Here is a 22,031-nt window from a genome sequence, read left to right as displayed (position 1 = left end):
AGCCACGTGCCCAAGCCTCGATCCCCAAAAAGCAGATGATCACAATGGCTGAAGACCTAATTACCTTGATCAGGGGTTCCCAACCGCCTCCTGATAAGAGGCCTAGGCAAGACGCTAATTATGAATCTTCAGATCAGGTTTCTATTTCTTCTGATTCCTCTTCTGATCAGGAATTATCTATTCCACCCTATGAGGATTCTGATGCAGAGGAATCTATTCCATCTGCATCTCCTCCTGAAGATTATTCCTTTGGAGAAACCTTGCATACTTTGAGGGAGTGAGAGTCAAGATTTCTCAGAATCAAAAAAGAGGCCTAGGGATTTCCTTCTCCCGCAGCATAGGCCTTTAGCCATACCTCCTGTTTTAGACATTGTGGATCATGTGTTTTTGGAGTCAAGCTTGACTCCAGACTCCTTACCTCCGGCTCCTAGCAAGCCAGACCGATATTACAGGGTTCCTGACTCTCTCAAATTTTTATTTAGAAACCCTGCTGCTGACCCTGAAACTATTTCACAGGGTCCTAAAGGTGTTACGGCCTTAACAGCAAAAAATCCTACCCCCTCTGACAGAGATTCCAGGGCACTGGATAGATGGGGAAAGAAGATTTATACATCTGCAACCTTGGCAATTAGGGCCTTAAACTGCCAGTTTAATGTGCTCAAGTATCAGCAGCATATTATGGGATTACTGAAACAGAAAATGATGATTTCTGAATGTGCAGAAAATAAAGAATTGCAGGAATTATTGCATGCAGCAGAACAAGTTGGAAAGCATACTTTGCAATGTGGTTTTGATTTTCTAGAGGCCTCCTGCAGGGCCGCAGTTACTGGATTTGTGATTAGGAGGTATGCCTGGCTAAAAGAGCAAAATTTGCCTGATCATGTCAAAGCTAAATTGCTGGATGCACCTTTACAGCATGACACTCTGGTATTAAGGCAGAAGAGGTTTTAAAGAAAATGGAAGACAAAGCTAAGTTTATGCAAACTCTAAAAGACTTCTTACAAGTGCAGCCACCAAGATTCAGTAGACACTGGCCTACAAAAAATTGGTCCTTTCCTGTGTCCGACAGAGCTCCACAGGGCAAATCCAGGCACCCTAAAGGTGCTAGATACCGGTCACAGGATTCTTACAGGTCAGAGCAATGAGGGTGCTTCTACCTCCAAATCTGGAGGAAATAAAGCGCAACCCTACGGTAAACAGTCTCAGTGACTTCCCTCTGCCATCACCAAGCACTTATCTTTTGGCAGCACCCTTAGGGGGAAAATTAGCACTTTATGCTCAAAATTGGCAGTTAATAACCCAGGACAAGTGGGTGTTAAACATAGTATCTCACGGATATAGATTCCACATGTTCATCGTGTTTCACTGTTGCAGTCATTACTCTAGGGTTATCCTACTGGCAGGCTACCCGCAGTCTGCCTGAATTCCAAAGTCCTGGTCCGGTGTCGGTTGCTGTCGCCTCTTCCCTGATGTCAGTGCGCCAGGGATATAAAACATGCAGCGACGCCATTTTCTTCAGTCTTTCTTGCTGCGCGGTGCCCGAAGCAAAAGCAGTTCGCAAGTGCCGGCCGGCTGACTTCTGAGATTTTCAAATCCGAATTTCAGAACCGAAGTCTTCATTAAAGCTAAGTACCCCGTTGGGGAAACTTTTTCTTGCTCCAGACCGATGTCGGAAAAAATTAACAATTGTATTTCTTGTGGGAAGCAAATAACTCATAAGGATTTTCACTCTTACTGTATTCCTTGTCATGGCCCTGACCACAACGTTGCTAGCTGTCGGTTTTGTGCTAGATTTAACCAACGCACTATTAAGCGTCAGTTCGATTTTGCATTTCATTACCTTGGCCGAAGATTTAATTATATAATCCCGTCGGAACAGCCAATGACCAGAGTTTACAAAAAAAGCAAGGAAAAGGATAGGCATCCGAGGTCCAAAACCGACGATGAGGCCTCCGTTAGGCCAGTTGCCGGTTCTCAGTGAGGCGCTTCGAGCCCTGGCGCTACCTCAGAGCCACAGGCCGCTTCTCACTCCCACGTGGAGACGACTGGGCCTCTGGATACTCAAGGTATTGGACACTCGGAAATCATTCCCTCAGATGGGTCTGGAGCCGCTGAGCAGGCATCAGCTTCTGAGGGTGTCTTCAGACCTACACAGTTATATGTTAAACCATCTTCAGCTTCAAAGACTAAAGCAGCTCTAAAGACAAAGAAACCAGTACAGCATTCTCCTACTCAGACTTCCATGCCTAAAAAACAGATGCTTAAAATGGCCGAAGACCTAATTACTTTGATCAGGGGTTCCCATCCCCCTTCTGATAAGAGGCCTAGGCAAGAGACAGAATATGATTCTTCTGATCAGGTTTCTATTTCCTCTGATTCCTCTTCTGAACAGGATTATGCTATTCCTCCCTATGAGGACTTTGATGCTGAAGAATCCATTCCTTCAGCCTCTCCTCCTGAGGATTATTCTTTTGGGGAAACCCTGCATACCATGAGGGAACATTTCCACTGGGAGAGCCAGGATTATTCTGAATCTAAGAAAAGGCTCAGATTTTCTGTTACTTCCTCAGCACAGACCCCTTGCTATTCCACCTGTTCTAGACATTGTAGATGTATTTTCAGAGTCCGGCCTATCCCCTGACTCTTTACCCTGCACCTGCTAAGCCAGATAGATACTACAGGGTCCCGGATTCTCATAAATTCCTATATAAAAACCCTGCTGCTGACCCAGAAATTAATTATATCTCAGGGTCCCAAAGGGCTCAAAGCATCCACTGCAAAAAGCCATGTCCCCTCTGATAGGGATTCTAGGGCACTGGACAGATGGGGGAAAAAGTTCACACTTCTGCTACCTTGGCTGTAAGGACTTTAAATTGTCAGTTTCATATGCTTAAATATCAGCAATACTTAGTCACTGCTTAAACAGAAAATGTTGACAATCTGAATGTTCAGAGAACAAGGAAATGCAGGATTTATTGCGTGCAACTGAACAAGTGGGAAAGCATACTTTGCAATGTGGTTATGATTCATTGGAGGCCTCGTGCAGGGCCGCTGTTACAGGTTCTGTTATTAGAAGGCATGCTTGGTTAAAGGAACAGAATCTGCCTGATCATGTTAAAGCAAAATTATTAGACTCCCCATTACAGCATGATACTTTGTTTGGTGCTAAAACAGAGGAAGTGTTGAAGAAAATGAAGGATAAAGCGAAATCCATGTAGACAGTTAAGGATTTCTTACAGGTACAGCCACCCAGATTTAGCAGGAACTGGCCTTCAAAGAATTTGTCCTTTCCAGTGTCAGACAAACCACAAAGAGGCAGATACAGACGTCCCAGAGGCAGATCTCAGCCCCAAGGCTCATACAGGCCTAAAAAATGGGGTGCTCCTACCTTCAAAAGCAGAGAAGACGAATCACAACCTTACAACCTTACAGGAAACAGTCCCAATGACTTTCCTCTGCCAGATCCAAGCACTTTTCTTTTGTCAGCCCCCTTAGGAGGAAAACTAGCACTTTTTTCATCAAATTTTCAAAAGATTACCCAAGGCAAATGGGTCTTGAACATAGTGTCCCAAGGCTACAGGTTCCATTTTCACACCCTACCAAGGGAAAAGAGCATGCCAGACCTGCCACACAACCAATGGGCAGAGGCACCAAAAGCAAATTACAGCCCTCATTGATATGAGGGCCATTCAACAAGTACCACATGAGCAGGGGCAAGGATTTTACTCCAGACTTTTCTTAGTGCCCAGAAAGGACAAAACCTGGAGACCAGTACTGGACCTGTCTATACTAAACACATTTCTGGAGGTTCCAAAATTCAAGATGTTGACTCTACAGCAGCTAATGCCCATGCTGGGCAAGAAGGCTTGGCTCGTAACTTTGGACCTAAGAGAGGCATACCTGCATGTTCCCAATCAGACAATCCTGCAGAAGATACCTCAGATTCATAGCTGGCTCAATGGACTACCAATTCTCTGCACTGCCCTTTGGCTTATCTACTGCGCCCAGGGTCTTCACAAAATGCCTGGCACCAGTAATTGCATTTTGCAGACAAAGAGGAATTCAAATATATCCCTATTTGGACGACTGCCTTATTCAAGCAGAGAACAAAGACATTCTTCTGAAGCATCAGCGTTTGTAAAAAGATTACTTATTTGCCTAGAGTACACAGTAAACGAAAAGAAATCAAAACTAGTACCCTCTCAAGAGATAATATTCCTGGGTGCAAGCTTAGATACAACTGCCCTGATGGCTTATCTCACGCCAGACAAACAAAAGCAACTGACTCCTTACTTCAAAAAGTTGGCAACAAAAACCCAGTTATCTGCAAGGAAAATCCTGCAGGCCTTGGGTTTCATGGCATCCTGCATTCTACTAATTCCATATGGCAGACTGCATATGAGGAGACTACAGTGGTATCTAAAAAGTGTTTGGACTCAGCATTGCCACAGCCTGGAGCCAGTAATTACCCTCATTCCCTGCCTACAACAGGAGTTTCGATGATGGGCACTGGCCTGTCACCACAACAAGAGTCTGCCATTCACTTTACCCACAGCCAGACAGACACTGACAAACGGATGCATCAGATTATGCCTGGGGGGGCCCATATAGCAGGAAAATGTAGCACATGGCCTGCAAGCCAGATGCATCTTCACATCAGTCAAAAAGATGCTAGCTGTTCAGAATGCCCTGACAGCTTTCAAGGATCTACTTCATCCAGGACAGCTACTGTTAAAGACGGACAGTACTACGGTCATGTGGTACATAAACAAGCAGGGAGGTACACATTCCTACCCCCTCTGCAGACAAGCAATGACCTTATGGGACACAGCATTGACTTAAGTTCACCTGCAAGCACAATTCCTGCCAGGAAAAACAAATACTCTGGCAGACGAACTAAGCAGAAACCTCATGGATCCCCACGAGTGGAAACTGGATCCACAAGTCTTCAGCATAACAAGGAAATGGGGATGCCCAGACATAGATCTAATTACCTCCCCTCACAACCATCAATTACAGAAATTTTGCACAAGGATTTATCACAAACAAGCATGGAGAGTGGACGCCCTATCCTTCAGTTGGAAAAATCTAACAGTATATGCCTTTCCTCCACTGCCTCTCCTTCCCAGAATACTCCTAAAGGTCAGACGAGATGCCAAAAATTATACTGATTGTACCAGACTGCCAACGCCAGCACTGGTACCCAATCCTAAAGAGCTTGTCTCAAGGACCAGCATGGATATTGGCTCAGACTTCTCACTTGCTGACCCAACAAAACAATCAGGTCCTGCACAGCCAACTCAGGACCTTAAATCTGGCAGCATGGGGGATAATGCAGCCATTCAGAACACTCCTCTTTCAAAAGCTGTTGTGGATGTTATCTTGGAGGCCAGGAGGCCCAGTACCAGAAAATCTTATGCAGAAAAATGGAGGAGATTCTGTGCTTGGAACCAGGAACAAGGCATTGACTCCTGTGTACTAAATATTCCTCATATTTTACAATACCTAACTGAGATGCTGGACAAAGGCCTTTCCTTTTCATCAATTAAGATCCATGCCTCTGCCATTTCAGCCCATTACAATACGGAACCACCTATCTTTTCTCATCCTTTAATAAGGCAGTACCTCAGAGGGGCCAAAAACATCAGGCCTCCAAGGAGAGCACCAATTCCAGCATGGGACCTCAATTATGTCTTGGAAAAACTCACACTGCCTCCTTTTGTGCCAGCCTCAACAGCGGATATAAAATTCTTATCCTGGAAAACAGCTCTGCTCCTAGCAATAACCTCTGCAAGACTAGTCTCGGAGTTACAAGCACTCATGGCTGTGGAACCTTTTATCATTTTTCATCCAGACAGGGTTTCTCTGAGGGCAAACCCAACATTTATGCCTAAGGTGTGGTGTCCAGTGTGGCCCTCAACCAAGCCATTCACTCGCCTACCTTTTATCCAAACCCACAGAACAAGGGTGAGAGAATTCTGCATTCTTTGGACATACACAGGCAGCTATGTTTCTACGTGGACAGAACTAAAGCTTTCAGAAAGACTGAGCAACATTTAGTGTCATATGCTGCAGGAACACAAGGAAAGGCCATCTCGAAACAAACTTTTTCTAAATGAATAGGCCATTGCATCAGTTTCTGCTATTCTCAGCATGGCAAGTCAGTGCCTAAGGGCATTAGGCCTCATTCTACCAGAGCAGCAGCCACTTCAGCAGCCTTCCTCAGAGGAGTACCAACTAAAGACATCTTAGAGGCTGCAACTTTGAGTTCAGTGCACACTTTTACAAAGCACTACCACTTACCTCTTTACTCTAAATCCAGAGCAGGTTTTGCCACTACAGTTCTGCAGGGCCTCATAGCCTTTCCTAATCCTTTTTAGCCCAGCCACCCATCCTCAGCTTTGCGATTCAACCCAAGAGTAATGACTGCAACAGTGAAACATGATGAACATTGTACAGTTGTGTACCTACCATAAATGTAGATGTTCGAGTGTATTCACTGTTGCAGTCCAGGTTACCCTTCCACCGTCCCCTTTCCTTTGCTGGGGTTTTTCTGTACTTCTCTATTCTATATAATCTATGTGATGTATTCGCTTGTAGATGAAGGAAATGTTTCTTTACTGCATGTATGTTTATTGGCATAATATATTTAGCCTACCCTTTTGGGGGGCACCTGACATCTGGGGCAAGAAAAACTGAAGAAAATGGCATCTGCTGCATCTTTTATACCCCTGGCGCATTGACATCAGGGAAGAGGCGACAGCAACTGATGCCAGACCAGGACTTTGGAATTCAGGCTGACTGCAGGTAGCCTGCCAGCAGGATAACCCTAGAGTAATGACTGCAACAGTGAATACACTCGAACATCTACATTTATGGTAGGTACACAACTGTACTTTCCACATACTGCCAATTGCAAACGGTTGGCCAGATCTGCCAAAAAATCAATGGGCAGAGGCACAGAAACAAGTTACGTCCCTCATGGATATGGGGGCTATTCAGCCAGTGCCAGAACAGGAAAAAGGACAAGGGGTTTATTCCAAACTGTTGGTACCCAGAAAAGACGAGGCCTGGCGCCCAATACTGGATTTATCAATTTTGAACACATTCCTGGACATTCCAAAATTCAAAATGCTAACTTTGCAGCAGCTTCTGCCCATGCTGGGCAAGAACGCTTGGCTGGTGACATTAGACTTAAGAAGCATACCTGCATATCCCAATAAGGGAATCGTGCAGAAGATACCTCTGTTTCAAGGCTGGCTTTATGTATTGCCAATTCTCTGCACTGCCCTTTGGCTATCTACTGCGGCCAGGGTCTTTACAAAGTGCCTGGCACCAGTAATTGCATTTTGCAGACAAAGTAGTATACAAATCTTTCCTTACTTGTACAACTGTCTCATTTAAGCAGAGAACAAGGACATTCTTCTTCAGCATCTGGCATTTGTGAAAAGGCTTCTAACATGCCTAGGGTACACAATCACAACTGGTACCCTCTCAAAAGATAACATTCCTGGGTGCAAGCTTGAATACAACTGCCAGATGGCTTTCCTCACGCCAGACAAAGGCAACTGACTACTTACTTCAAACAGATGGCAACAAAAACCCAGTTATCTGCAAGAGAAACTCTGCAGGCTTTGGGGTTCATGGCATCCTGCTTTCTACTGATTCCATATGCAAGACTGCATATGAGGAAACTGCAGTGGTACCTAAAAAGTTTATGGAGTCAACATTGTCACAGTCTGGAAACAATGATTCCTCTCATTCCCTACCTACAACAGGAGTTTCTTTGGTGGGCAAAGGCATGTCACCAAAACATGGGACAAGCTTTCACGCTACCCTCTGCCAGCCAAACCTTGACAACAGACACATCAGACTATGCATGGGGGGGGGCTACCTGGCAGGAAGATGCATTCAGGTCATATGGACCCTAAAACAAATGCATCTTCATATCAACTAAAAATCTGTTCAAAATGCCTGACAGCCTTCAAGGACTTACTTCATCCAGGACAACTACTGATAGACTGACAACACCACGGTTATGTGGTACATAAGCAGGGGGGCACGCACTCATACCCCCTTTGCAGACTAGCCATGGCACTGTGGGACACAGCCTTGACTTACCAAGTACATCTTCAAGCTCAATTCCTGCCAGGAAAACAAAATACTCTGGCAGAGTACTTAAGCAGAAACCTTATGGACCCTCACGAGTGGAAGCTAGATCCACAAGTCTTCAGCATGATAGCAAAGAAATGAGGGAGTCCAGACATAGACCTATTTGCCTCCCCTCAGAATTATCAACTGGACAAATTCTGCACAAGGACTTATCACAGACAAGCATGGAAAGTGGATGCCCTATCCTTCAGTTGGAAAAACCTATCAGTTTACACCTTTCCTCCTCTGCCTCTTCTTCCCAAGGTTCTACTAAAGGTCAGACAAGAAAAAACAAAGATGGTACTAATCGCCCCGGACTGGCCCAGCCAATACTGGTACCCAATCCTAAGGAATATGTTTCAATTCCCCACTTGGTACTTGCCTCAAATACCTCACTTACTGTCTCAGCAAAACAATCAGATCCTGCACAATCGACTCCAAACACTGAACCTGGCAGCATGGCTGATCATGTAGTTATTCAAACACCTCTCAGTAAATCTGTGATGGATGTCATTTTGGAAGCTGGAAGGCCTAGTACTAGAAAATCTTATGCTGATAAATGGAAGAGATTCTGTGCTTGGAACCAAGCAGAAGGAACTGACACAGCAGAGCCAAATATTCCTCAGATTTTACAGTACTTGACTGAGATGCTTGACAAAGGCCCATCTTTTTCATCAATAAAAATCCATGCCTCTGCCATCTCAGCTCATTACAACACAGAGCCACCAATCTTTAATCATCCTTTGCTAAAGCAGTATCTTAGGGGGGGGCAAAAATTTAAGGCCTCCCAGAAGATCACCAATCCCTGCATGGGAACTCAATTATGTGTTGGAAAAGCTCACCCTGCCTACATTTGAACCAGCTGCTACTGCAGATCTAAAGTTCTTATCATGGAAAACAGCTTTGCTCCTGGCAATTACTTCAGCAAGAAGGGTTTCAGAGCTACAGGCCCTCATGGCTGTGGAGCCTTTTATCATATTTTACCCAGACAAGGTGTCCCTCAGGACCAAGCCTTCCTTTATGCCTAAGGTGGTTTCCAGTTTGGCACTTAACCAAACTATTCATCTGCCAACTTTTTATCCAAATCCGCAGAACAAGGGGGGAGCGGATTCTGCATTCCTTGGATGTACACAGACAAGTGAGATTCTACTTGAACAGGACTAAAGCTCTAAGAAAAACTGAGCAGCTACTAGTGGCATTTGTTGCAGGATCAGAGGGAAAGGCCATTTCAAAACAGACTATTTCAAAGTGGATAAGCCACTGCATTCGTTTCTGCTACTTACACCATGGTAAACCGGTGCCCAAGGGCATTAAGTCTCATTCCACCAAGGCTGCAGCTACATCATCAGCTTTTCTCAGAGGGGTACCAACCAAAGACATTCTAGAGGCTGCTACTTGGAGTTCTGTTCACACTTTTACAAAGCATTATCATTTGCCTCTCTAAGTCCAGGGCAGGCTTTGCCACTGCAGTTCTGCAGAGCCTTATAGCCGCCCCTAATGCAGTCTAGCTCCAGTCTCTCATCCGTAGCTTTGGGATTCTACCCAAATGTAAAGACTGCAACAGTGAAACATGAAGAACATAGTACAGTTGTGTACATTTACCATAAATGTAGATGTTCGAGTGTATTCACTGTTGTAGTCCAGGTTACCTGCCCACCATCCCCCTTTTGTTCTGGAGTTTCTCTCCTTCACTATTTTCTACAGCCTTTGTGATGTATTTGCTTGTAGATGAAGGTAAAGTTTATATTGCATGTATATATAGTTTATATATATTTTTGCTACCCATTTGGGGGGCACCTGACATCTGAGGCAAGAAAAACTAAAGAAAATGGTGTCTGCAATTCAGGCCGACTGAGGGCAACCTGCCAGCAGATTACCCAAATGTAATGCCTGCAACAGTGAATACACTCTAACATCTACGTTTATTGTTAGTGTACACAACTGTGCTTTCCTCAAGTAGTGGTGGCAGTGTAAAGGACAACAGAGTGGTGGGTGTTCACCCACCAAAGCAGAGTCATACTAGCCCACATTGCAAATGCATGGGAGCAGGCAGTCGCTTTGGAATGGCATAGTGGCTCCCATGGTGATGCATGTTGCTTGTTCCCTGTCCATGGGAGTGTTATGGCGGTCACATTGGAATGGCATAGTAGCTCCCATGGTGAAGCATGTTGCTTGTTCCCTGTCCATGGGAGTGTTATGGCGGTCACATTGGAATGGCATAGTAGCTCCCATGGTGAAGCATGTTGCTTGTTCCCTGTCCATGGGAGTGTTATGGCGGTCACATTGGAATGGCATAGTAGCTCCCATGGTGAAGCATGTTGCTTGTTCCCTGTCCATGGGAGTGTTATGGCGGTCACATTGGAATGGCATAGTAGCTCCCATGGTGAAGCATGTTGCTTGTTCCCTGTCCATGGGAGTGTTATGGCGGTCACATTGGAATGGCATAGTAGCTCCCATGGTGAAGCATGTTGCTTGTTCCCTGTCCATGGGAGTGTTATGGCGGTCACATTGGAATGGCATAGTAGCTCCCATGGTGAAGCATGTTGCTTGTTCCCTGTCCGTGGAAGTATTAAGGCTCAGAGTAAATATTCCCACAGTGACAGGATGCTGTCAGGGGCATACATTACTGCTGAGGCTGCCCATTTGATTCTCTAACCCCCCCCCCCCCAGTAGTTCCTGCCTAACTGAAGAATACTCAGGACAGTGGAGCTAATTGGCATGGCTGCTGGGGGTAGGCTTTGAAGGTTGTCAGGCACAATGTAGAAACTGTATAGAAAAAGTAGACCAGGGATTAATCTGGGGCACGTTTAAAAAAAAAAAAGCCCTCCATCTGCTGGCTTCTTTGGAGATTCCAGAAAAATCTGATAAGTTTGTGTCATACAGTCTGGTTTTCTTAACTGTTTTTGATTTACAGCTTGAGTTTGCACAGTGGGGGTTACAGTTAAGAGAAAAAAGCTAAGCAGGCTCAGTTAGGTGTGTGTTGGTAGGAAGCGTGCATCACCCTGCAGATGGAAGCTGAAGGAAACTGTCAGATTGCTGATACCAGGGGGTATTCACATTTATACACCTACCATCTAAGATTGCCCTGATGCATCTTAATGGGAGTGATTTTATTTGATGTCCTTCAAGGATGCATCTGCATTCCTTACAAATGGGTTGTCCTGTCGTCAGGCAGCCCTTCGGTCGGCCGGATTCCAAAGTCTGGGTCTGGCCTCGGCTGGTGTCGCACTTCACCCGACGTCATAGCTGCAGTTATTCGGGTATAAAGGCATCAGCCGATGCCATTTTCCTCCGTCTTTCTTGCCGCGTGGCGCCCGAAGCAGAAGCTGTTCGCAAGTGCCGGTCGGTCAGAACCAGAGATTACTACTACCGAAAACTACTTCGAAGACTTCTAAAAAGCTAAGTACCCCGTTGGGGACTCTTTCTTGCCTCAGCCGATGTCAGAAAAAGTGAATAACTGTTTAACTTGTGGGAAACAAATACCTCATAAAGATTTCCACTCTTACTGCTTACCTTGTCTAGGCCCAGACCACGACGTCGCAGCTTGTCTAGCCTGTGCTTCTTTTAACCGGCGGATGCTTAGACGCCGGTCAGAGTTTGCTGAGGAGTTTTTCGGCTCCGAATTTGCTTATATTATGCCTGACACTCGCGGTCCGCAGTTTCGGACGAAACCGCAGTTAAGCCAACCGCGAGTGTCTCTGTTTCGGCTGAAACCGAGCAAGCGGTTCCACCTTCAGCTGAAAATCTTCCTCCAGCCGAGGCCTCTGCTAACCTCGTGGAATCGGCTTCTGATATCCCACTTACTGTTACAGTTTCTCAGGAATTATCAGACACTATTCCCTTGGATATTTCAACCCCTGCACGTGGAGCTGCTAGGCCACCTGCAGCCATTTCCATTAAGGCCTTTGCCAGTGCTAAAGCAGCTAAAACTACTAAATCTGTGCCTGCAAAGCCCCCCTCTCACAGGCCTAGCTCTAGTTCACAAATGCTTAGTTTAGCACAGGATCTCATTTCTTTAATCCGAGGATCCCAACCTCAACCAGACAGAGCCTCTCATCCGCCTCCAGAAAAGAGGCCTAGAGCAGAGCCCCCTGAACCACTGTCTTCAGATGATTCCTCTGATGATTCAATTGATATAGACCCTCCAGAGGCCCCATACTCCCCTTATGAAGATTCTGATGGTGAAGAGTCCATTCCTTCTGCCTCTCCGCCTGAGGAATTTTCCTTTGGGGAAACCCTGCATGCTATGAGGGAACAATTTCAGTGGCAGGGCCAGGATTTTTCAGATTCCAGAAAAAGGCTTAGAACCTTTCTGCATTTACCACAACATAGGCCTTTAGCCATACCTCCAGTTCTTTCTGTTGTAGATGATGCATTTAATGATGCTTGTACTGCTCCTGATTCTCTGCCCCCGGCCCCTGTTAAGCCCGATAGATACTACAGGGTCCCGGACACACATTACCACTTGTATAAGGCTCACCTTGCAGATCCAGAGACTATCTCCCAAGGACCTAAGGCTGTAGCAGCCACCTCTGCCAAAACCCTCCCTCTGAAAGGGAATCCAGATCCTTAGAGAGATGGGGTAAAAAAGTTTACACTTCTGCTACTCTTTCAGCTAGGGCCTTGAACTGTCAATTTCACATGATGCAGTATCAAGAATTTTTACTAGATCAGTTAACCAAAAAAGTGTCCTCAGATGAAACAGTAGACAAAAAATATGTGCAGGAAATGGTACATAACATTCAACAAGTCAGTAACCATTCCCTAAAATGCGGCTATGATGCACTGGAGGCTTCCTTTAGATCAGCCATGACTGGCACAGTCATCAGAAGGCATGCATGGCTAAAAGAACAGGCCTTACCAGACCATGTCAAATCAAAACTATTAGATGCTCCTATGGATAAGATCAGTTTGTTTGGCTCTCCTGCACAACAAGTACTGAAGAAGATGGAAGAGAAGGCAAAATCTGTCCAAACAGTGAAAGATTTCTTACAGGTCCAACCTCCAAGGTTTAGCAGGAATTGGCCCTCCAAGAATTGGTCCTTTCCAGACTCCTCCAGAACTCAGAGAGGCAGGAATAGGCGTTCAAGAGGCAGAGGCCAATCCAGGGGTGCTTACAGAGGACGTCAGTGGCAGGGCAACAACCAGCGAGGCACAGCCACCACCACAACTACTGGTCAATCACAGTGACTTGGCTCTGGCACCGCCTACCAGGGAACAACTACAAGCACCCTTAGGCGGGAAGCTAGCCTTATTTACGACAAACTGGCATTACATCACAAGAGACAAGTGGATTTTACAGATAATAGACCAAGGTTACAGGTTTCACTTCCATACTCTACCAGGGAAGAGAGGAATGCCAAACCTACCTCCAGATCAAAAGGCAGAAGCACTAAAACAAATATCTCCGTTATTAAGGATGAGAGCTGTAGAAAAGGTACCATCTATGGAGCAAGGGAAGGGATTTTACTCCAGACTCTTCCTGGTACCAAGAAAAGAAGGCACATGGAGACCTATTCTCGACTTGTCCGCTTTAAACACATTCCTTATTGTTCCAAAATTCAAAATGCTGACCTTACAGCAGCTTCTTCCAATGCTGGGCAAGGAGTCTTGGCTGGTGACTCTAGATCTCAAGGAGGCATACCTGCACGTCCCCATACGACCAAACTGCAGAAGATACCTCAGATTTCTTGCAGGATCAGAGCATTATCAATTCTCAGCATTGCCCTTTGGCTTATCTACTGCGCCCAGAGTGTTGACGAAATGCCTGGCATCAGTAATTGCTCATTGCAGGCTTCAGGGAATCCAAATCTTACCCATACCTGGACGACTGCCTGATACAAGCGGACAACGAAAGCAAGCTAGCAGAAGATTTACAAAGGGTCATTTATCTGCTACAAGCCCTGGGATACACAGTCAATTTAAAAAAGTCAAGACTGATACCATCCCAGAGAATAACCTTTTTGGGTGCAGAGTTGGACACAACAAGGCAAATGGCATTCCTAACAGTAGAAAAACAGGAGCAGCTACCTCTCTACTTCCTGGCCTTAACAAAACAGAACCATCTGACAGCAAGAAAAGTTCTGCAAGCCTTGGGATTCATGGCATCCTGCATAATAATGGTTCCTCATGCCAGGCTGCATATGAGAAAACTACAGTGGTACCTAAGGAATTTATGGTCTCAACACAAGAACAGCTTGGAAACCCAGATTCCCATTATTCCATGCCTGAAGCAAGAATTCCTTTGGTGGGCTCAGGCTTGTCAATCAAACACAGGATTGCCCTTTCACAGTGCTCAACCAAGCCAAACCATCACGACAGACGCCTCAGACCTCGGTTGGGGGGCACTCATGCTGGACAAGTGCATACAAGGCTTATGGTCTCAAAACCAACTGCACCTACACATAAACCTAAAGGAAATGCTGGCAGTAAAACTGGCAATTCAGGCATTCAGACCATTCCTTCAGCAAGGCCTACTGATGGTAAGGACAGACAACACCACAGTTATGTGGTACATCAACAAACAGGGAGGCACACACTCATACCCTCTTTGCCGGATGGCACTGGATCTCTGGAATGTGGCCCTGAGCTACAACATACAGTTGAAAGCAATTTTTGTACCAGGAAAAGAAAACATCCTAGCAGACATTTTAAGCAGGACAACCACGGATGCCCACGAATGGATGCTGCACCCGGACATCTTCAAAACCATTACAAAAAAATGGGGACTCCCAGAAATAGACTTATTTGCATCCCCACACAATCACCAACTAAAGAAATTCTGCACAAGGACGTACCACCCACTTGCTTGGAAGGTGGACTCCCTATCCTTCAGTTGGAAAAACATGGCAGCATATGCATTTCCACCACTTCCTTTGATGCACAAAGTGCTATTGAAGATCAAAGAGAACCGTCCAAGGATCATTCTGATAGCTCCAGACTGGCCAAGGCAACATTGGTACCCATTACTGAGGAGCCTGTCTCGGGAACAAATGTGGCCACTTCCCCTGGTTCCCTTGCTGTTAACACAGAACAATTGCAGCAATCTGCATCCCAACCTGAAAACTCTGCAGCTGACTGCCTGGAACATTGCATAAGACCAATTAACCCAAATTTATCCCAAAGGGTTAAAGACATTATCCTTGAGGCTCGCAGGCCCTCAACGAGAAAAAATTACTCAGCAAAATGGAAAAGATATCTCATTTGGAGTACTGAAAAAGGAGATGATGTGTCACTGGTAAACATAGCCAACATTCTGGAATACTTGGCAGAGTTCTTCCACACAGGCCTGTCCTACTCCATCAAGATTCATGCATCAGCTATTTCAGCAGAGTACGACTTGGATCCTCCTGTCTTCTCGCATCCTCTGCTAAGACAGTTTCTGAGAGGAATTAAAAATGTAAAGCCTCCTAGGAAGCCACCATTACCAGCATGGGACTTGAACTTTGTGCTAGAAAAATTGACACTTCCTCCTTTCGAACCAGCAGCAACATCAGATTTGCAATACTTATCATGGAAGACTGCTTTCCTGCTGGCAATCACTTCAGCAAGAAGGGTATCTGAACTTCAGGCATTAATGGCAGTACAACCCTTCCTGATCTTCCATCAAGATAGTGTCCATGAGAATAAATCCTTCCTTTATGCCTAAGGTGGTTTCCAGAGTTTCCTTAAATCAGGCTATCCACCTACCTACATTCTTCCCTAACCCACAGAACAGGGGAGAAGGACTATTACATACCTTGGATGTGCATAGACAATTACGCTATTACCTGGACAGGACCAAGGGCAATAGAAAAACTGACCAGCTACTGGTAGCATATGCAACAGGAAGGGAAGGAAAAGCAATTTCAAAACAGACAATCTCCAAGTGGATAGGAAATTGCATTAGATTTTGTTACTCCTACCATGGAAAGAAAACTCCAGAGAACATCAGGCCTCACTCTACAAGGGCAACAGCCACTACCACAGCCTTCTTACGAGGAGTGGCTACCAAGGACATTTTAGAAGCTGCTACTTGGAGCTCCGTGCATACATTTGCCAAGCATTATAATTTACCTTTATACTCTAGATCCCGAGCAGGCTTTGCCACTGCTGTTTTGCAAGGGATCCTAACTACACCATAACTTTATTTGTCCACCTCCCCAGTTTGGCTATGGTATTCTACCCATTTGTAAGGACTGCAGATGCATCCTTGAAGGACATAGTACAGTTTTGTACCTACCATAAATGTAGATGTCCGATAGGAATGCATCTGCAGTCAGGATTACCCACCCGCCTCCCCTCTGTGGTGCCCCTAGGGTATTTGCCCATCTTATAGCTAGCTGGGGAATCTATTATGGTGTATTTGTTGTATATATGTACATACATGCTTATTTTTTGTGTTTGCTCTCTACTATTTGGAATCATTGGCATTTATCCAAATTTAGCCTTCCAAGAGGGCACCTGGCATCTGGGGCAAGAAACACTGAGGAAAATGGCGTCGGCTGATGCCTTTATACCCGAATAACTGCAGCTATGACGTCGGGTGAAGTGCGACACCAGCCGAGGCCAGACCCAGACTTTGGAATCCGGCCGACCGAAGGGCTGCCTGACGACATGACAACCCATTTGTAAGGGCTGCAGATGCATTCCTATCGGACATCTACATTTATGGTAGGTACAAAACTGTACTTTTTATATATTTTTATTTTGAATATATTGAGCAAAAATCATGGACTACAAAGAACTTGTTTTGATGTATTTGGAGTAATTCATAATTGTTTTTGGTAATGGTTGATCTTTCATTTTAGAGGCTGAGAGCAGTATAGTTGTAAGATTAACTCCCTTTTTTGTTATCCAGTTCTGAAACAGTTGGAGGAGCTGCTCAGTGACATGAAGGCAGATGTAACCCGCCTTCCAGCAACTATTGCTAGGATACCACCTGTGGCAGTTCGCTTACAGATGTCCGAGAGGAACATATTGAGTCGCCTAGCAAACCGCAGTAATGAACCTCCACCTCCTCAGGTATATAGAATTGTTAGTCCTTTCTTACTGTTTTTGTCCTCCATTTTGGTTGCATAATCCATAATGCACATTGAACTCACTTCAGCAGCGATCCTGGGATAGGGTTATATGATGTATCTTGATATTGTGCTTGTATATTCGGAAAGAAATTGTAAGCAGCATGTGTAATATGTTGTAGGTTTGGGATAAGTAGTAAGGATTCATGTTGTACAGTAGATGTAAAGAGACTACAAGAAATTGCAATGGTTTAAATGTTACTTACAAAAACTGAGCTGAGGTAAAAATTTTACATGCATGGTTATGCTTAAACCCGTTGTTGAAGCAATATGGAGTCCGTTTTTGATCATCTTAAAAGCAGTTTCTCATGATTCGGAGGGAGTACCTAGTGCAGAAATGTCCAAAAACACAGGTGTTTGCAGTCTTGCACTTTGTGTTTATGGTGAGCGTGCTTTGCTTTCTTGCAGTGGTTCTACATAAGGTGAACTGTCAGAGGAATTCAAAAAGGACCATCAGTCTTGGGCGTAAAATGAGTCATCTTGTCAAGCCTCCAAAGGTGACATTTTGCTGTAAGATGCAACAGAATGTGGTTGCGCTGTTCCGTGAAGCACATCGCTAACGTTTCTACAGTTGGATGACAACTTCCTGCAGAGGAATAATCCCATTTTCTTGTTAGGGCTCGAGTACACAGTGACTGTAGCTTATTGCACCAGTGATCCCTCTGTCACAGTGGTAATAACCAAATGTACAAAATTCATTGTTCCTTTATATGATGCCAAGCAGAGCCACAAGCCCCAAGAGATTTATAAAACGTCCAAGAGATCAGACCATCTGTAACAGTGGATGACCTTTTTCTGACAAGTAAAAGTTGTCTTTGTCACCCAGAAAGTCAGAATGGAAATGTTTCCATTTTTCACACAGTACTTTGTTTTTGGATCGCCTGGAGTGAATAACCCTACCTCATCTTAGCTAACCCTTACTCAGACGTTGGCCATTAAACCCAGACTTTTTGCTTCAGGTAGTAGGGGTAGCTAACTAGGTATTATACAGGACCATTGTTGTAGTAGCATTCGTTATGATGGATATTTGACTAGCCTGATTCCGAGTCCCCAGCACAGGCTGTTTTCGTCTCCATGGTAGGGACTTCAAACTGCTGGTGGGTCGAAAAGGTACAGTGTCCCATGTCATCTTTAATTCTTTTGGCCATGGTACAGGCATATCAAATCACAGCAGCCTAGCAAGCCTTTTTCCAAAGCAGTAAGTACTTTTACGGGAAAATTCTTTTTAAACATTTACTTGGCTTGATATGTTAAAATTGTCTTTTTGATTAAGTGTTTACTGTAGATGTGTTCAAGACTGACTTTGCCAAACATCATCAACAAATGGGCTTGTGGAAGACAGGTCAGTCATAAAACTTGCACCTTCAGTGCATTTTCTTTCTAGTAGAAAACCACCCTGCACTCAAGTATACAGAGCATTCATTGTAGGAAGAAGACCCTGTATAGAGTGGAGGGAAAACACTGAAGGCCTTTTTGGAGCACCAGAAATTGGTTGTCTTAGGCCAGGGAATGTCCACACCTCTAAGTCTGTAGGAGCTGCCTCCACATGTACAACAATAAAATGCCAAAAAAGTCACGGGACAGTGGAATAGCCCAGTAATTAATACAGGAGAGTAGATGGGGGGGGTGCACATGACTTGAGAGATCTTCTGTCTTGTTCCATAGAGGCACCTGATAAGGCTCTCAGTGACTGTGGCAGAGCTGTGGGGTAAAGCATCTCAGGAGGACAACAGTAAGGTAATGGCTTATATTGATGGCAAGGCCTGGTAAGTAACTTATCACTGTTTTAGTTTGGATGTCATTTCCCCTGGCATTTGGTACAAGCCCAAAGGGAAGACCTGGAGGATATTCCTACAATTTTTACTGAGCAGAACTCTAGTCTGTCATAGCTTTTTTATTTATTCCCCCCCCCCTTTAGACAACTGCTTCTCTGGATGTAAATGCTCTGCTGTCCTTGGATCGGGTGTTGTCTTGTTAAAGATGATCCCCCAGCATCTGTCCTGGACATTGTAGACTAATGAAAACTTACTAAAGAGTTTATTGTGGCGTGGCAAAGGGCTGAAGTCCCAGCAAGGAGAACCCGGTTTCTTTGAGTACTTACAAGGAGAACCCGGTTGTTTGAGTACTTGGATTCATGCTAAGAGGGTGAGTTTCCTTTGCTGAGATGCCCATTTGTTCAGAAAGTACTGAGGAAGAAGAAAAGAGGGAAATTGCACTCTCCTCACCCCCACCCTGGGACACAGTACTGATGACCATCGCAGTTGTGTAGTAAAACCTTGTTATTCGGTGAGGTGCTTAAAGTACAGTTTTGTACCTACCATAAATGTAGATGTTCGAGGATCCACATTGCTGCAGTCCTAACTATTGGGTAGTCCGCTGTCCAGTCGGCCCGAATACCAAAGTATATGGCTGACGTCGGTCAGGGCGCATTAGACTGACGTCAGTACGTCAGGGTACTAATGCGCATGACCGACGTCATATCCTCAGTCTTTTCTTGCCCCAGATGTCAGAAGACCCTGAAAAGCTAAGGCCAAAACCAAAAAATCCAAACATACCTGCACCAAAAATATGTACAATATATACAAAATTACCAGAATATAACCTCACCTACACAACCACCCTTAAACACAGAGGGGAAGGAGGGAGGGTAAATTGGACTGCAGCAATGTGGATCCTCGAACATCTACATTTATGGTAGGTACAAAACTGTACTATGTTCTTCATTCCACATTGCTGCAGTCCTAACTATTGGGTAGAATCCCAAAGCAGAGGTAAGGGAGGCTGGCAAATCATAAGGAAGCAGGAACTGACAACATGCCTTGCAAAATAGCTGTGGCAAAACCAGCCCTAGACTTAGAGTAGAGAGGAAGGTGATAATGCTTAGAGAAAGTATGCACTGAACTCCAAGTAGCTGCCTCCAAAATATCCTTAGTGGCCACCCCTTAGAAATGCTGTAGAAGTGGCAGTAGCCCTAGTGGAATGAGGCCTAATTCCAGCTGGAATCTCCTTGCCATGATGGGAATAACAAAATGCAATGCAAAACCCAATCCACCTAGAAATAGTTTGTTTTGACACAGGCTTGCCCTCTGAACCCAAAGCAAAAGAAACAAACAACTGCTGAGACTGCCTAAAATCCTTAGTCCTGCTCAAATAATAACGCAATTGCCTGTGTACATCTAAAGTGTGCAGAATCTTTTCCCCTTTATTTTGGGGATCTGCATAAAAGTAGGCAAATGAATAGTTTGGTTTAAAGCCACACTAGAAACCACCTTAGGCATAAAGGAAGGATTAGTGCGTAAAGATACCCTATCCTTATGAAAAATCAAAAAGGCTCTACCGCCATAAGGGCCTGCAACTCAGAAACCCTTCTTGCAGAAGTAATGGCCAACAAAAAGCAGTCTTCCATGACAAATATTTCAATTCAGCAGTAGCCGAGGCTCAAAAGGTTGTAGAGTAAGTTTCTCCAACACAAAATTGAGATCCCAAGCAGGAGTAGGAGCTCTACGTGGGGTCTTATATTCTTTGCCCTCTAAGAAATTGCTTGAACAAAGGATGCGAAAACAATGGTGGGTCACAATCATAGTGAGCTGAAATTGCTGCAGCATGAATCTTAATGGAAGAGAAAGACAAACCTTTGTCCAATAACTCAGTAAGATATTGAAGAGCCACACTCAAATTAGGCTCAGAAATCACCAAATTGTTTGCTGCACTCCAAAATAAAAATCTCTTCCATTTTTCTGCGTACACTTTCCTTGTACTAGGTCTTCTGGCTTCCATAATCACATTTAAAACTTGTTGAGGAAGTTGAGACCTGCTGTCTTTCAAAACAGAATATGCCAGGCTGTTAGATGAAGAAATTGAAGCTTGACATTGAGCAGGTGACCGTCCCTCTGAGACAACAGGTGTGGAATCAAGGGTAAAGGCCATGGAGGCTTCCTTACCAGACTCCTCAGTAATGGGTACCAGTGCTGCCGAGGCCAATCTGGAGCTATTAAAATCATCCTTGGCTTGTCTTGTCTGACCTTTAGAAGCACCTTTGGGAGAAGAGGCAGAGGTGGAAAAGCATACACATGAAGATTTTTCCAACTGAAAGAAAGAGCATCCACTTTCCAAGCTGTGTGATGAAACCTCTTTGTGCAAAACTTTGGCAGCTGGTGGTTTAATGGAGAAGCGAACAGATCTATGTCTGGAGTTCCCCATGACAGTCAATTTTTGAAATACATGAAGATCCAGTTTCCACTCGTGGGGATCCATGATTTGTCTGCTTAACACATCTGCTAAGGAGTTCTGTGCTCCTGGCAGAAACCTTGCCTGAAGAGTTAGTTGCAAGCTGAGCAGTCTCCCATAAAATCATTGCTTGCCTGCACAATGGGTAAGAATGTGTTCCCCCTTGTTTGTTGATGTACCACATGACAGTTGTGTTGTCTGTTAGAATCAACACCTGCCCTGGAAGAAGTAACTCCTTGAAAGCCATTAATGCAAACTGGACTGCTAACATCTCTTTCATGTTGATATGTAGATGCTGTAGTCTGGCAGGCCACTTGTCTTGTATCCACTTTCCATTTAGATGAGCTCCCCAAGCAATGTCTGAGGCATCTGTCGTTAGAATCTGACTCGCCTCTGGCCGGGTCACAGAGAGTCCCTTGTTTAGGTGACATTCCTGAGCCCACCACAAAAATTCCTTTTGAATGCAAGGTATTATTTGAATGACAGTGTCCAAATCCTAGCAGTGCTGTGTCCATACATTTTTGAGATACCATTGCAGCTTCCTCATATGCAGTTTGGCATTGGGAAGCACCAGAATACAAGATGCCATGAACC

The 22,031-nt window shown here is 44.8% G+C and overlaps 1 protein-coding gene across 1 annotated transcript in view; it reads left to right on the top strand.

Moving 5' to 3' along the window:
* The window catches only part of LOC122807962 (chromodomain-helicase-DNA-binding protein 4-like), a 1,347,878-nt gene that overhangs the window by 1,277,632 nt on the left and 48,215 nt on the right, over positions 1-22,031 (top strand). Inside the window, exon 33 of the mRNA XM_044078994.1 lies at positions 16,991-17,154. Within this exon, the coding sequence (XP_043934929.1) occupies positions 16,991-17,154 (164 nt within the window). The remainder of the gene's footprint in view (positions 1-16,990; positions 17,155-22,031) is intronic.

Source organism: Protopterus annectens, chromosome 8.part0 (assembly GCF_019279795.1).
Source record: "Protopterus annectens isolate FY-2018-M chromosome 8.part0, PAN1.0, whole genome shotgun sequence".
NCBI lineage: Eukaryota > Metazoa > Chordata > Ceratodontiformes > Protopteridae > Protopterus > Protopterus annectens.
The sequence above is the reverse complement of the archived record's forward strand: the minus strand, read 5'-3'. Positions and strand labels throughout refer to the sequence as shown.